The 15289-nt window shown below is 37.0% G+C and overlaps 1 protein-coding gene, 1 long non-coding RNA gene and 1 pseudogene across 2 annotated transcripts; 2 read left to right on the plus strand and 1 right to left on the minus strand.

The window, feature by feature from the left end:
• The first annotated feature begins 853 nt into the window (after positions 1 to 853).
• LOC131005579 (auxin-responsive protein SAUR50-like) lies at positions 854 to 1774 on the plus strand. The gene has a single exon (XM_057932589.1). It carries the CDS (start codon positions 1039 to 1041, stop codon positions 1351 to 1353), a length of 315 nt encoding a protein of 104 aa, XP_057788572.1. The 5' UTR covers positions 854 to 1038; the 3' UTR covers positions 1354 to 1774.
• Positions 1775 to 7310: 5536 nt separating this feature from the next.
• On the plus strand, positions 7311 to 8220 carry LOC131005581 (uncharacterized). Its single transcript, XR_009095292.1, has 2 exons — positions 7311 to 7620; positions 7934 to 8220. It is a non-coding gene; the product is annotated as an uncharacterized LOC131005581 (long non-coding RNA).
• Positions 8221 to 12015: 3795 nt separating this feature from the next.
• Positions 12016 to 14164, minus strand: LOC131005580 (pentatricopeptide repeat-containing protein At4g21065-like; annotated as a pseudogene).
• Between the last annotated feature and the right edge of the window lie 1125 nt (positions 14165 to 15289).

The following is a 15289-nucleotide window of genomic DNA, read 5'->3' on the forward strand; positions in this document are numbered from 1 at the left end:
TTCAGTTAGAGTAATTAAAGAGAAGCACCTTCTCCATCAAAAATAGAGGGCAACAAATTTTAAAATCTAATTTCTCCAATCACTTCTTTTAATTTATATTAAAACCCCTAAAACTTTAAATATTCGTACATCAATCTTGTACCCAAAATATCAAATTTGAAAAAGCGTGGTACTTGGAAGCTCCAGTGTTCATGCAGATGGGATCCTCTGTCCCACAATTTAGTGTTTACCACCGTGTAACACTCTTAATTTGTTATAATTTTTAATTATATTTTCTTCAATTTTAATTTATTAAGCTTTAATATAATAAAACGATAATTAACAAGGGTTCACTCATCCAATTAGGATTTATAATTATTTTTTTATATTTATTTGAATTAATAATTGATTATTTGGGTTCATTAATTCAAAGTTAGGGTATATAATTTTTTTAAATTTCAATTTTTAGTGATAAATATTAATTAGAGTTCATAATATAATAATATTTTTTATTTTTTTATAAAAAGTAATTATAAAATAAATAATTAAAGAGTGGTACACACTAAATTATGGAACAGAGGATCCCGTCTGGTGTTCATGTCCACTTTTAATCTCTAGTCACAAGATAATTAGTCAAATATGGATTAGAAACACTTAATTAATCATATGAAGCTTGGGAAATCGAATTGAAGCAAGATTTTTTCCTATTATCAATAAATAATGGGTTGATAATTAGATTAGGGTTTACAAAATTCATGCTCAAAGGGTCCCATATTGCTAATAAGGTACCCAACATCGGATACTACACCCACTGGTTTTGGGCCCCACATTGTCCTTTCATATTTCACTCACAACCCTAATTCCCCGTGGTATGTGTCCTCTTACACCTCCCCACCCCCCACCTCACCTCAGTTAAATTTCTTCATAAATACCCTCATTCCCCACCTCCAAAACCTCCCATTCAAATTTCTTTCTCCTCATTTCCTTGCAAAACCAAACACACTCTCAAAGTCTCACTAAACAAAACTTTAAAAGAGATAGAGGAGAGAGAAAGAGAGAATGGGTATGAAGAAGCAAAACAAGCTGGCGCAAACGGCGGTGTTGAAGCAAATCTTGAAGAAGTGCTCGAGCTTGGGCAAGAGGCACGGCTACGACGAGGAGGAGCTGCCGGTGGACGTGCCGAAGGGGCACTTCGCCGTGTACGTGGGCGAGAACCGGAGCAGATACATCGTACCCATCTCGTTCCTCGCCCACCCGGACTTCCAACGCCTCCTCAGCCGGGCCGAGGAGGAGTTCGGCTTCGATCACGAGATGGGCCTCACCATCCCTTGCGAAGAGGTCGTTTTCCGATCCCTCACCTCCATGCTCAGATGAGGAGAGAGAGAGAGAGAGATGGCCAAGATGGAATAATGAATGCAGCCCATGCAGAGACAAGTTTGTGTGTGGGCTGCTTTTTTCTTCCAATCTTTTTTTAACATCTCTTTCTTTGGGATATTCTTTTTTTTTTTTTTTATGTGTTCTTCGTTAAGAACTATGTTTTGAAGCCCATTTTGTGGGGTTTTTAGTGAAGATCATCTAACCCTAGACGCCCATGAAATTGTAATGATTAATTTGAGCTTTTTGTGGGGTGGATTTAATTTGTAAAGGAGGGGTTTGATTAGTTTGTAGTTTAATTTATTAGTTTCCTCGAAGAGGTGTTACTTAATTTGTTTGTTTGTTTGTCTGTCTCTGCACCACCCTGAGAGAGACTTGAATTTCATGTTCATCAGAAACAAGAATGATTTATTTGACTGAATTTAATATTCTTGACCTTCTTGATTGAATCGAGAATATATATGTGAGTTGATTTTATTTCTTTATGATGTACGTTGTCTACTTGTAGATTTAACTATACTTAGTTTTGATGCACAAGAAACATTATTTTTTATAAAATATTAAAGAAAATAATTTTTATATTTAAAATTCAATTATTTATTAATAATATTATATGAATATAAAAAAATTTAGGTTGTATAATGTATGGGTTGGAGTAACTATTGCTCATCCTCCAAATAAGAATTATCTTGAATATTATTGGAGTATGATGAGTAAATTAAATACTTGAAACATCAATGTCTCTTATTGAATCTTCAAATGTCAATGTTTCTTATTGGATCTTCAAATGATTTAAGTAATGCATCCTTAAAAGAGATCGATATTGTCAATGTTTCTTATTGAATCTTCAAATGATTTAAACAATGCATCCTAAAAGAAATCGATAGATGCATAATCATTATGATCTCACAATCCACTATGAAAATTATTTCAAGTCATCAAATTAAGACTTATATATTTTGAAGTTTCATGTTCTTAGTCATGACTGTGCAATCTTGAATAGCTGTCAGAGTATAGTTTGATTGCTAGTTATATCTATCTACGAATTGTACTTAAAAAGGCATGACCTCTCGTTGTTGATCTTGTTCGAAAGACCCTTCTTATTCTCACGACCTAGCATAGTCGGTACCTAGTCGACTTCAAATGGGATCCTTTGTCCCAAATGTAGCGTGTACCACTTTTAATTTCTTTATCATTTTTAATTATTTATTATTCAATTTTAATTTAGGGTAAATATCATATTAAACCTTAAACTATACCCGTTTTATCAAAAATACCCTGAAACTTTTGAAATGCTCTCTAAACCCTCAAACTATCAGGATTTTATCAAATATATCCCGCATCTCTTTTCCGGCCACCAGAAATGTGACGTGGCTCGCCGGATGCCACAGTGTAATTTAAAACCTATTTTTTTTAATACATGTCATTTTTTTATTCTTTTTTTTTTAGTCAAAATCGGGCCAATCAAGGAAATAAGTCTCCTCACTTCAAATCAGCGTCGCCTCCCTCTTGGAAATCCGGCGATCCGACGCCTCCGTCCCATCGGTGGCTCTTCGCCCCCTCCCTTCTCGCCAGACTCTCTCCCTCTCTTCCTTTCTCTCTCCATCTTCATCTTCTTTATAGATCTCTTATAATTCAGCGGTGCACCAAATCGAGCCCTAGCTTTCCCCTTAAATCACAGGCCGTAGCCGCCCTGAAATTGGCAGGGTAGTGCTCGACGTTCCACCTTAAACGAGCCCTAGCTCTCCGCCGACTCAGGCGGAAATCGCCGATCCTCATCCTCCTTCTCCAGTGGTATAGGCCGCAACCTCTGCAACTTCCCATCAGCTCTGCTCTCTCTCCCTGTGTTCTTCCGGCGGACAACAAGCCTGAGGCTGCCACTTTCTTGCCGTCTTGGTGCCATCGTCGGAGGCTTCTTTGCCTCGAAGACCAGGGCAGACGACGGCGGGGGTTCGCTGCTGCTCGCCGGAAATCGTGGCCACAATTTGGGGCCTAGGGTTTCAGGCGGCGCTGCTGCTTGATATACAAGCGGCGGCGACTGAAATTGTGGGCTCGCCTGCTGCAGTCACCGAGAATTGAGGGCGAGGCGACAGCGGCGGCCAGTCGCTGCTGTCAGCCGGACGTTTGAGAAGGCGGTGGCTGTGCGCGTGTAGGGTGAAAAAGGGAAGATGGAGATAGATAGAGGGTGAGAGGTGAGAGTAGTGGGTGGCCGGAGAGGCGGCAACCTTCACGGGGGAGTGAGGAGGCGCCGCCGCCAGTTTGTGTCGGCAAGTGTGTGTGTATGTTGTTGTGTTTATCGCGTGTGTATGTGGTTGTTTGTGGAAGAAGTATATTACCAAGAACAAGAACAAAGAGAGAGAGACGGTAGAGACTAGTAGATGACATGGATTAAAAAAAATGACATGGATTAAAAAAAAATAGAATTTAAATTACACAGTGTCATCCGACGAGCCACGTCATATTTCTGGTGACCGGAAAATAGATGCGGGATATATTTGATAAAACCCTGATACTTTGAGGGTTTAGAGAGCATTTCAAAACTTTCAGGGTATTTTTGATAAAGCGAGAATAGTTCAAGGTTTAATATGATATTTACCCTTTAATTTATTATGCTTTATATAATATAAAAATAATTAACAAGGGTTCACTCATCCAATTAATGTTTATAATTTATTTTATATTTATTTGAATTAATAGTAGATTATTTGGGTTCATTAATTCAAAGTTAGAAAATTTTTTAAATTCCAATTTTTAGTGATAAATATTAATTAGACTTCATAATATAATAATAATTTTTATTTTTATAAAAAATAATTATAAAATAAAGAAATTAAGAGTGGTACACGATGATACACACTATATTATGGGATAGAGGATCTCATCTGAGCCGACTCTTTTTTCTTTGTTCCAACAAATTTTAGAGAAATATTGATTTTAAAAAAAATATATCGTTATTATAATTATATTCAATTGTTAATGTCATCACAACAGTTAAAATTTGATTGTGATTTTCAATTAAATTTAAAGGGTAATTTTAAACATAGCCCCCAATTTTATCACTATAGCCCCTTAATTAAAATAATAATAAAAATAAGTATGATTATACTATTATACCCTTATAGTCACCATTTAGAATTTATAATGAATTATAAGTCATAAAAGTTAAAAAAACATTTACGTTCAATCTCAAATTCATATAGCCTCATTCCAAAATATTTCTTAATTTATTTATATAGCCCAACTCAAATTTGTATAGCCCCTTTGTCTCTATCTCTCTCGATCTCTCTATCTCTTTCTCTCTTCACATGCAGAGCCTCGTCAGATGTTACAGATGTCGTCGCCATCGCCAACGACTGAATCATCATAATGTCGTTTTTCTCTTCGATTATCGAAGTACTATTTCGTGATTTCCTGAATCATCGTAATGTCGTTCTCCTTCTTCAAGCAGTCGAGGCCTAAGACACCACAGGAATTGGCGAAGGCGATAAAGGATAGTCTCATGGTGACCGATTCCATTACTGCAGCTGAAGCCAAATCCCTAGAAAATGTAGAATTCTGTTACAGCTATAAGCTTCAAGTTCCGCAACATTTCCAGTGGAAAATGTGATTATAATTTGTGATTAGCTGGTTCTAATTCTTCTGTTGTTATTGGTTTGTCATAATTTTTGTCTTCTATTGAAGGTAATTTGAGCATTAACAGTCAATTTAGTTAATTTTGGACCAACACGAACTTCTTCATCTTCTTCTACTACATTTTTTTTTTCTTTTTTGATTTACTGTATCGATATTCTTGAGGAAATTGTGATTTGTTTTACTTAGAAGATATTATAAAGTAGTCAAATTAACTTTTCGAAATGGGTGTGTAGATGCAAGTAAAATCACAATTTTTAACAGTGAAGAGGTGATTGATTTCTTATATAGATTCTAATTTTTAGTTAAAAGGATGAGTTGATCTGTAGAATGAGTTCAGGCTATTCAGTTCAGATATTAGTTTCGGAATTTAAACCTTTTCCCGTGAAAGCCAAAAAAGGAAGAAGATAAGTTCCCGTCCGAGTGAGCTGGAAAATCATGGATTTTGATACAGGTCCACAGCAAAAGATTCTGAGCCTGCTGATGAACGTTTTTGAAATATCATAAATTTTTAATATGATGAAACTGAGATCATCGACTTAGTTAATCTTCTATTAATTTTGCCTTTTCAGCATTGATCATGGTTAGCACAACAAAGTTGAGAACCATTTCTTCCAAATCTCATGCCTTCCAGAACTGAATATCCACATCTAAAATATCAGATACAATCAGCTAAGAAGTCAGACAGTGCAATTCAAATTATTTGCTTTTAGCAACACTTTTACATATAAGCAGGCAACTAATTAATTATTCATTCTAAGGGAAACTCAATCTAGCTAAGCACTTCTGAAATAACACTAGAGCACTATATCTAATCACTTTTCTTTCAATAAATTTGTATTCCTATTAACAAACTTTCCTTGAGTATTACTGCTGAAACTAATTCTAGAGAACCATCTGTCGTAGAGAGCAATCTTCTCAAAATGGTTCAGGTACAAATTGGGGCAAGAACACTTGTGGTGTTATTCTTGAGTTTGTCTTCCTTTATCCTATTTTTAGCTATTATACAAAAATTGCTTTCCTGTGGATACATTTTGGTCATGTCTTGTTATGTCAGTGTTGTTTGACAATATGCATTGTGGCAGCTATGATAACAAGGGAAAATGCTCTAACTTGTGGACACATGCTGAGGGAGTGCATCAAATGAAAAGTAGTTTGGTTTCTTTCTCAATAAGGATGATATAGCAGAGGTATATTTGCAGCCATATGGGGAATTAGGGATATTATCTTTAACATGACTGATCAATCTTCTTATATCTGACAGTTGAGAAATACCATGCACGATTTCTCATCTAATCATATAATCCCTCTTATGGAGCTGAAAATTTGTGTTCTTAACCAGCAAGTATCATCATCTCATTCAGTTATATGATGCGTATGTTGTTTTTGGTATGCCTTAGCTTGTTGTAGTCTAATATGTTGTTAAGTCAGGTTTCAGCGATTTGGTTCATTTGACGAATCTATGCAACTACTCAAGAAACTTATAAAGCAGTTGAGGAGATGCTCTCAGAGAAATATTTTGTTAGTTCTTCTCCTCAATCTATGTGCTGAAGCAGGGAAGAAAGAAGAATTGTACAGAATCTGGAAGGCTTACAAGGGTAGGAAGGTTGTTTGATTTCCGGGCGCCTAACTTCTTGATCGATGCTTACTCTACAGACGGTCGTGTGGACAAGGCCGAAGCTCTAATAGCTCGATTAGTATCAAAAGGTGTCTGTCCACTTGTAACGGCGTGGTGCCATCTAGCAGGAGGCTATATGAAGAAGAATCAAGTAGTTGAGGAAGGCCATCTCAGCTTGCCCCCCTAAATTTGTGTCGCAGAAGCAATCCTTGATAACTTGTATAGAATATTTGCAGAATAACGAGTGCTTGGAAGAGGCGGAGGAGTTGATAAAGTCGCTAAGGATGAGGCGGAGCGCCTGCTTCTAATGAGTTTTGCGGTTTCAGAGATGCCGGAAGAAAACATGAGTTTTGCAGTTTTGCGCCTCTTTCAGATTGTTTATTTTATAAATTTATAATTCATTATAAAATTTAAATGATGGCTATAAGGGTATAATAGTATAATCATAATTATTTTATTATTATTTTAATTAAGGGGCTATAGTGATAAAATTGGGGGCTGTGTTTAAAATCACCCAAATTTAAAATTCAAGTTGTTATATAGTAGCGCAAACTAATCAAACGATTCCTCAGATTTTGTAGATCAATTTTGGGCCAGCCCAATAATGTTGATTGGAAATGGGCCTTTATATATATGTGAAAAGCGGGCTGGGCCTTATATATTGAGATACCAAAAATGCCCCCAAAGAGGCAGAGAGAGAGATGGAAAGCGGGAGGGTAGTTAGGGAATAGTATAAATAAGGAGGAGGTGATATCATCAGCCCTCCAGATCCATAAGCTGTAGCCATCCCCTCTTTTCCCCACAGACATCGCAAATCCCTTTCATCTCTCTCTTCTCTCTCCCTCTCTATAAACCTCGTCCATTGCGTATATATATAAGAGCGATCATATAAAAGACTCCTCCTTTCGAATTCTTACCGCTCTTATTCCAAATCATCTCTCGTGTTTCCTCGTCTCTCATCATCTGCTCAGCAACGACTGTATAAAAAACCCTAGATCATTCCTATTCACACCTTCAAGGTCCGATCTCTGATTTATTTTGTCGGAATTCACCTGAGATCTTCTCTCTTCGAAATCTCGGGATCTCTCATGGTGTTGTTCATTTTCTTTTTTGGGATTGACGCCCTGTCAAGATTATACGGGTTTTGTGATTTGTGATTAACAATGAGATGGGTTTTTCGCCTTTTCAATTTATTTTGTGTGTTTTTTGTCGCCGGAATTGAAAATTAAACGCAAATCAACTATTTTATATATGGGCTCAATAGGATTCAAGATTTCCACATTTTGACGGCTGGGTTGACTTAAATTGTTCTTTTTCTTTTTTGCACCACAGTATTGTGGAAGTTGGTAGTTCCTGGGCAAAATTTGGATAGAGCAAGTGATTTGATGGCAGATCCTCAAGGTATGGAAGGGATCCAACCAGTTGATCTCTCCAAACATCCCTCCGGAATTGTTCCAACTCTCCAGTAAGACCTTCAATTTACTCTCTGTAAAAAAAACTTGTTTTCCACTGGTCTGCCGTCGCCCTTGTTAATGCTGTTTGCATCAAGTCTCCCGAGATTATATGTATGATGGGTTTTAATTAAAAAGTCTGAATGTTGAGACAAAAATGTTTTTTCATACTGTTGCCATTTAATTCATGAGTGAACCTAGCTAGTTACAGATAGTAAGCATGGATGCCTGTTGAGTGTTGAAGTTTTTGGTGTTTGTTAGTCAAATTGGAGATGTTAGTTATTAGAGCTTAGTGTTAGTTATTAGAGCTTAGTGCAAAACTAACTATCCAGCCAAGGCTTTTAGCTCGGATGCCTCACAAAATTTGGTGGCATTAAAGTCTGATAACCTAAAAGTATGTAAAAGAGTGGTACAAACGAAACAGTTTCAGTGCGGTCATTCTATGTTTTACTAATTATGGGGAAAAAAAAGATAGATATTAATAGGTAGTACTAGTGGAGGTTAAGTGTAATCCTACAATTTAATGTATTTTCTGTACGGGTGATGTGTGTGTGTTTATTTAAAGATGATTTAGGTTGAAGTAGAAATTAATTAATTGAGCTTAATTAAATTAAACGTTTCCTTTTTAGGAAAGTGGCCAACAATAATGGGACAGACCAAAAAGGAAATGTGGTCAACAATATTGGGACGGATGGAGTATTTGGTTAACTACTTAGTATCGTATAAGTTATGGAGATAGCCTGGAATTTGTCCCTTTCACATCTGACATGTAAATTTCCTTAATTTAATCGGCCTAAGTGTTAGTTTGTGGACCTCGGACTAGTTTGTCACCTTTTGCAAGGTGCCAATTATACCCTATATGCCATTTGGTATTAATTTTTGCCTCTAGTAACCTCACACTTATCCTCCATTATAGCTTGTCTACGCTTTACCTTTTGACCCATTCCTCATAACATAATAGGATCTTCTACATTTCATACTTTATAATAATATGAACTTATGATGTAAATTGGACATATGAAAAAGACTACGTTTAGTATTGCTTTTTAAAGCATTTGTGATTGAGATGGCTGTCTAGGAACAAATTGGCTACTTTCTCCTTGGCTTTAAAAAAAAAAGAATTTATATTGTTTGGATGTTTTTTGGAAAGAGGGTAATAGTTAGTGAGATTATTTAAAACAAAATAAGAAAAGTTTTTATGAATGGACAAAAAAAATTAAAAGAATTTTCGTAGACGAAAAAAGTACTAGTACTCCCTCCGTTCCAATAATGTTGTCCCATTTTTTTTGGGCACAGAGATTAAGGTGTGTGAAATTAGTGTTGTAAAGAAGAAGGCCCACATGTTTAACAAAACGTAAGTATAGCTTAATTCACTCCTTCAAGAATCGGTCCTTCTCTTTTTCAGAACACCCACCGCCTACAACCTATCGTCTCACTCTCCCAGAGTTGCCGCATCACAATGGAACTCCGGCGAGGCTCCAAACTCACTCACAATTCGTGTGAAGAAGACGCAAGGCTCCAAACTCACAATTTCGTGCCCTAGCTCCTCCTCCCTTACAATCGGTCCCTTCCCTCGAATTTCAAAATCGGTGAGCCCGTACAAAGGGAAGCACCAACAAATTTCAACAAATTTTTCATTCTACAAATTTCAACAAAAAAAACACCAACAAAATTTTCTGAAAAAAAACAACAAAATTGAGGAGAGGGGAGACGGCCAACGGGCGGAGGCGGCGCCTGTGGAGTTACAGAGAGAGAAGAGGGCAGCGAATTTACAGAGGGGGGAGGGGGGAGGCGGCGGCGCCGGCGAAACAGAGGCAAAGCACCATGAACGGTGGAGGAGAGAAGAGGCGAACCCACGGCGAGAGGCGGCGTGGGAAGAGAGGCAATAGGCGGAGGGCGCTCTCCGCTGTCACTACAACGAGTCCGACGAGCCCTAATTTATGGGGGAGCGGATTTACAGAGGGAGAAGGAGAGAGGCGGCGGCGCCGGCGGAACAAAGGGAAAGAGAGTGAAGGTAGCTGTGGAGTTACAGAGGGGGAAGACGGCAGGGGATTTACAGATGGGCAAGGTGGGAAGCGACGCCAGCGGAACAGAGAAAAAGGGAGCAGCGGCGCCGGTGGAACAGAGAGGAAGGGAGCGGCGGCGCCGGTTGATTTGCAGAGGGGAAATGGTGGAATGAATTTAGAGAGGGAGAAGGGGGGAGGTGGTAGAGAGAGAGAGCCGAGTAGATGTGATTTTGGGGGGGTTAATTAGAATCATGTTTAAGTACAAGTTAATTAGCCTTAAAAATTTACCAAAAAAGGAAATGGGACAAACCAAAAAGGAAAGTGAGACAAGATTATTGGGACGGAAGGAGTATTATTTTTTTCTTACTTCAATTTTTTAAAACACATGTTTTTATAAGAGCCATTATTTTATTACTCCATCTGTTTCATTATAAATGTCTCGTTACTTTTGACACGAAGATTAAGATATATATAATTAGTAGATAAAGTAAATTGATGGAAAGAGAGAAATAAATTAAAATTTGTAAAAGTAGTATAAAGACATGGTATGTAGTAGGCCCATTTATTAATTACTATTTTAATTATTTACCAAAAAAGAATGAGATATTTGTAATGAGACATTCCAATGGAAAGTTAGGCATCTATTTATAATATAAAGAATGGACTAAAATTTATATAGATAAGTCCAATAGAAATAAACCCACTAGCTAGTTGATTATAAAAGATTAAAAAAAAAAAAGATTAAAGACGTCCAATATAAATAAATAAGCCCAACTAGTTAAATATTAGTCCATGAAAATCTTTTTATTTAATTTTCTTTTCTTATTTTTTTTCTTCTTCTCTCCCTTTTCTCGCTCACCGGTTCTCTTAAAAGAAATACTATCAATCCTTATGCTTTTGGTGTTGGTTTTATATTTATAGAGCAAACGCGGTTCATCACTAAATGAACTCAACGAACGTAGGTGACGTCTGTCTCTGAGAGAAACTTTCAACGCCCACAGTGCCTAATTCCTCACGCATCGTCAATTATAAATCTGGAATGTCATTCAAAATTCTTTTCCTAAAGAATCGATTTGTTATTCTTAAAAAAATCTCAGAATCATCACCATTGTGGTTTGGTCTTTGCAAAAGATTCAATTTTTCTTCGCGAGCTGATTCTTGCAGCTGGGTTGAACACAACCAGTTGTTTCAAAGGCACCCCAGATTGCAAATTATTGAGAAACAATGCATGAAAATACTTCATCATCTCAAGCAATTTGTTGGTTACGTATTTGTATCTGGTCTTCACCGCAACCCATTTATCATGGGTCATATACTCTATTTGAGCTTGGTTGAATCGGAATAATGTGAAAGTATCGAAAATTCGGAGTTCGGGATTCAGATCTTCACTAGGATGGAAAAAACCCAATATTTTTTCTTGGAATACGATGATTAAATTCTTCGCAGGCTTCGATCTATTGCTCTATATTATTACACCAAAATGCTGAGAGAAAATATTGTCCCCGACAAATATACATTCTCATTCTTGCTCCATGCTGGCGGGCCTAGTTTGGATTTGGGATTTGTGAAACAAGTTCATTGCCCAGCCCTTAAATTGGGTTTTGATCAATGTTTATTTTTTTAGAATTCCGTCCTAAACGCTTATGTAAATCGCGATTCGCCGACGTATGCATGGAAGGTGTTTGATGAAATGTCTGAGAGGGATATTGTTACATGGACAAGCTTGATATCAGGACTCATCGCGCAATCCAGTTATGGTGAAGCACTGGAGTTTTCCTCAATTTGATGGCTGCCGTGGTCGCTGCAACTCGCGAAGAGACTGTGATGATTTGGGGATCTAGGGTTTGTTTGGGAGAAATGATGGAGATTAGGGGCTGAGAGATGGAAATGGGGTCGATAGAGAATCTGTGGTCGTGGCTTGCCGGCGACACTTTCGCTGGAGCTTCAGGGGCGCCTTCAATGGGGTGAGGAAGAGAGAGGCGTGAAGAAGAGAGAGACGTGCGTTAGTGTTTTAAAATTGAGAATAAAATAAATAAAATAAGTGATGTGGATTAAATGGCCACGTAGGATATATATTTTAAAGCTAGAAGATCTAAAATTGTAGAGATTTAAAATACTAATCTCTCATTATGCCACGTAGGACCTTGAATCAAAGGGAGAGCCTGAATCAAGAATCGTATTATATATTGATTTTTTCTCTAGTGGTATATGTTGTACACTTGTACTATAGCATTTTTTAATTATACAACAAAATTGTTGGCAATCAACTAAATGTTTTATAACCTTACTTTTCTCTCAACTAAATGTTTGTGTTTTCTTAGCATTCTTTACTCTCAACTAAATGTTTTATAACCTTAACATTGTAATCAAATTGAGAGACATTACTAAAACACTTACAACAATATCGAGATCTTTTCCAAACTTTGAAAGAGCATGTGCAATTCCACATCTTGTGGATCAAAATCGTTTCTTGCTACAAACTCATGAACTGCATTTTTAATCTGAATCCAACTTCTACTAGGAAGCTTTCCTTGCGTTCTTTCTCTCATCTCTTTCCTTATGTCAATCACTCTATCCCATTCCTTCTTACTCGCATACATGTTAGATACGAGCACGGCGGTTCCTCCTCTCTCCTTCACACCTCCATCTTTCTCAAAACAGCTTCACCAAACTCCCATCTCATTATGAAGCCTACAACTACTCAACAAAGACCCCAACACAGCCAGATTAGGCTCCATCGGCATGCCCTCAACTACACTATAAGCTCGTTTGATCATCTCAGCTCTCCCCAAGAGGTCAACAATACATTTATAGTGCCGAAGATCAGGTTCAATCTTGTGCCTTCTGCTCATCGACTAAAAAATGGATAGACCTTGGTCAAGCAGGCCAGAGTGCGCGCATGCTGAAAGTATCGCGACAAGGGTCACAACATCGGGCACAAGTCTGTGGAGTTGCTCCATTTGAGATAACATGCGCAGCGCATCCAATCCTCGGCCATGCATATTGTATGCTGTGATAACGGCCATCCAAGAATACAAATCCTTCTTCACATTCTGAATTTCGTTAAAAACTCTGGTTGCGTTGCTTAAATCTCCACATTTTGCATATGCACCAATCAGAGAATTAGCAACGGATACGTCGGTTTCCATCCATCCAGCCTTCTCTAACAAAGTGTGCACGCATTTGGTAAGGTTTGCATATCCTAGAACGCCACAAGCTGACATTGTAGAGATGATTGTGACGACATTTGGCTACGGCTCACAATCGTCAGCCATCAAATTGCGGAAAACTCCAAGTACCATAACTGGATTGCGCGACAAGTCCTGATATCAAGCTTGTTCATGTAACAATATCTCTCTCAGACATTTTATCAAACACCTTCCGTGCATCTGTCAGCGGATCCCGGTTTAGATAAGCGTTTAGGACGGAATTCTGAAAAAATAAACATTGATCAAAACCAATTTGAGGGCGGAGCAATGAACTTGTTTCACAAATCCCAAATCCAAACTAGGCCCGCCAGCATGGAGCAAGAGTGAGAATGTATATTTGTCGGGGAGCATATTTTCTCTCAGCATTTTGGTGTAGTAATGTAGAGCAATCGCTGGATTGAAGGCTGCGAAGAATCTAATCATCGTATTCCAAGAAAAAATGTTGGGTTTTTCCATCCTAGTGAAGATCTGAATCCCGAACTTCGAATTTTCGATGTTGTCACATTCTTCCGACACTACCAAGCTCAAATAGAGTATATTACCCTGATGAACGAGTTGCGGTGAAGACCAGATACAAATACGTAAAGCAACAATTTCTTGAGATGATGAAGTGTTTTCATGCATTGTTCTCGATAATTTGCAATTTGGGGGTGCCATTGTGAAACAGTTGGTTTTGTTGAACCCAGCTGTAAGAATCAGCTCGCGAAGAAAAATTGAATCTTTTGCAAAGACCAAACCACAGTGGTGATGATTCTGAGATTTTCTTAAGAATAACAAATCGATTCTTTAGGAAAAGAATTTTGAATGGCATTCCAGATTTATAATTGACGATGCGTGAGGAATTAGGCACCGTGGGCGTTGAAAGTTTCTCTCACAGACTGCCGTCACCTACGTTCGTTGAGTTCATTTTGGTGATGGACCCGCGTTTGCTCTGTAAATGTAAAACCAACAATAAAAGCATCAGTATTGATAGTATTTCTTTTGAGAGGAACCGGTGAGCGAGAGAAGAAGAATAAGAAAAGAAAATTAAATAAAAGATTTTCGTAGGCTGATATTTAACTAGTTGGGCTTATTTATTTATATTGACGTCTTTAATCTTTTTTTTTTATCTCCTCTAATCAACTAGATAGTGCGTTTATTTCTATTGGGCTTATCTATATAAATTTTATGTCCATTATATCTATTGGGCTTATCTATGTAAATTTCCTTAATTTAATTAGCCTAAGTGTAGTTTGTGAACCTTGGACTAGTTTATCCCCTTTTGCAATTATACCCTATATGCCATATGGTATTAATTTTTGCCTCTAGTAACCTCACATGTATCCTCCATTATAGCCTATATGCCAAAAGGTAAAGCGTAGGCTTTACCTTTTGACCCATTCCTCAATACATAATAGGATCTTCTACATTTCATACTTTATAATAATATGAACCTATGAAGTAAATTGGACCTATGAAAAAGACTACGTTTAGTATTGCTTTTTAAAGCATTGTGATTGAGATGGCGTGTCTAGGAACAAATGGCTACTTTCTCCTTGACTTTTCAAAAAAAAAAGAATTTATATTGTTTGGATGTTTTTTGGAAAGAGGGTAATAGTTAGTGAGATTATTTAAAACAAAATAAGAAAAGTTTTTATGAATGGACAAAAAATATTAAAAGAATTTCCGTAGACGAAAAAAGTACTAGTATTATTTACACAATAAAAGTAAATATTATTTTTTCTTACTTCAAATTTTTATATAACACATGTTTTTATAAGAGCCATCATTTTATTACTCCATTTGTTTCATTATAAATGTCTCATTACTTTTGACACGAAGATTAAGATATGTATAATTAGTAGATAAAGTAAATTGATGAAAAGAGAGAAAGAAATTGAAATTTGTAAAAGTAGTATAAAGACATGGTATGTAGTAGGCCCATTTATTAATTAATATTTTAATTATTTACCAAAAAAAGAATGAGATATTTGTAATGAGACATTCCAATGGAAAGTTAGGCATCTATTTATAATATAAAGA

The sequence above is a fragment of the Salvia miltiorrhiza genome, chromosome 1, assembly GCF_028751815.1.
Source record: "Salvia miltiorrhiza cultivar Shanhuang (shh) chromosome 1, IMPLAD_Smil_shh, whole genome shotgun sequence".
Classification (NCBI taxonomy): domain Eukaryota; kingdom Viridiplantae; phylum Streptophyta; class Magnoliopsida; order Lamiales; family Lamiaceae; genus Salvia; species Salvia miltiorrhiza.

Coding starts and splice junctions, on each gene's coding strand:
- LOC131005579 (XM_057932589.1), top strand. CDS start 1,039: ATGGGTATGAAGAAGCAAAACAAGCTGGCGCAAACGGCGGTGTTGAAG.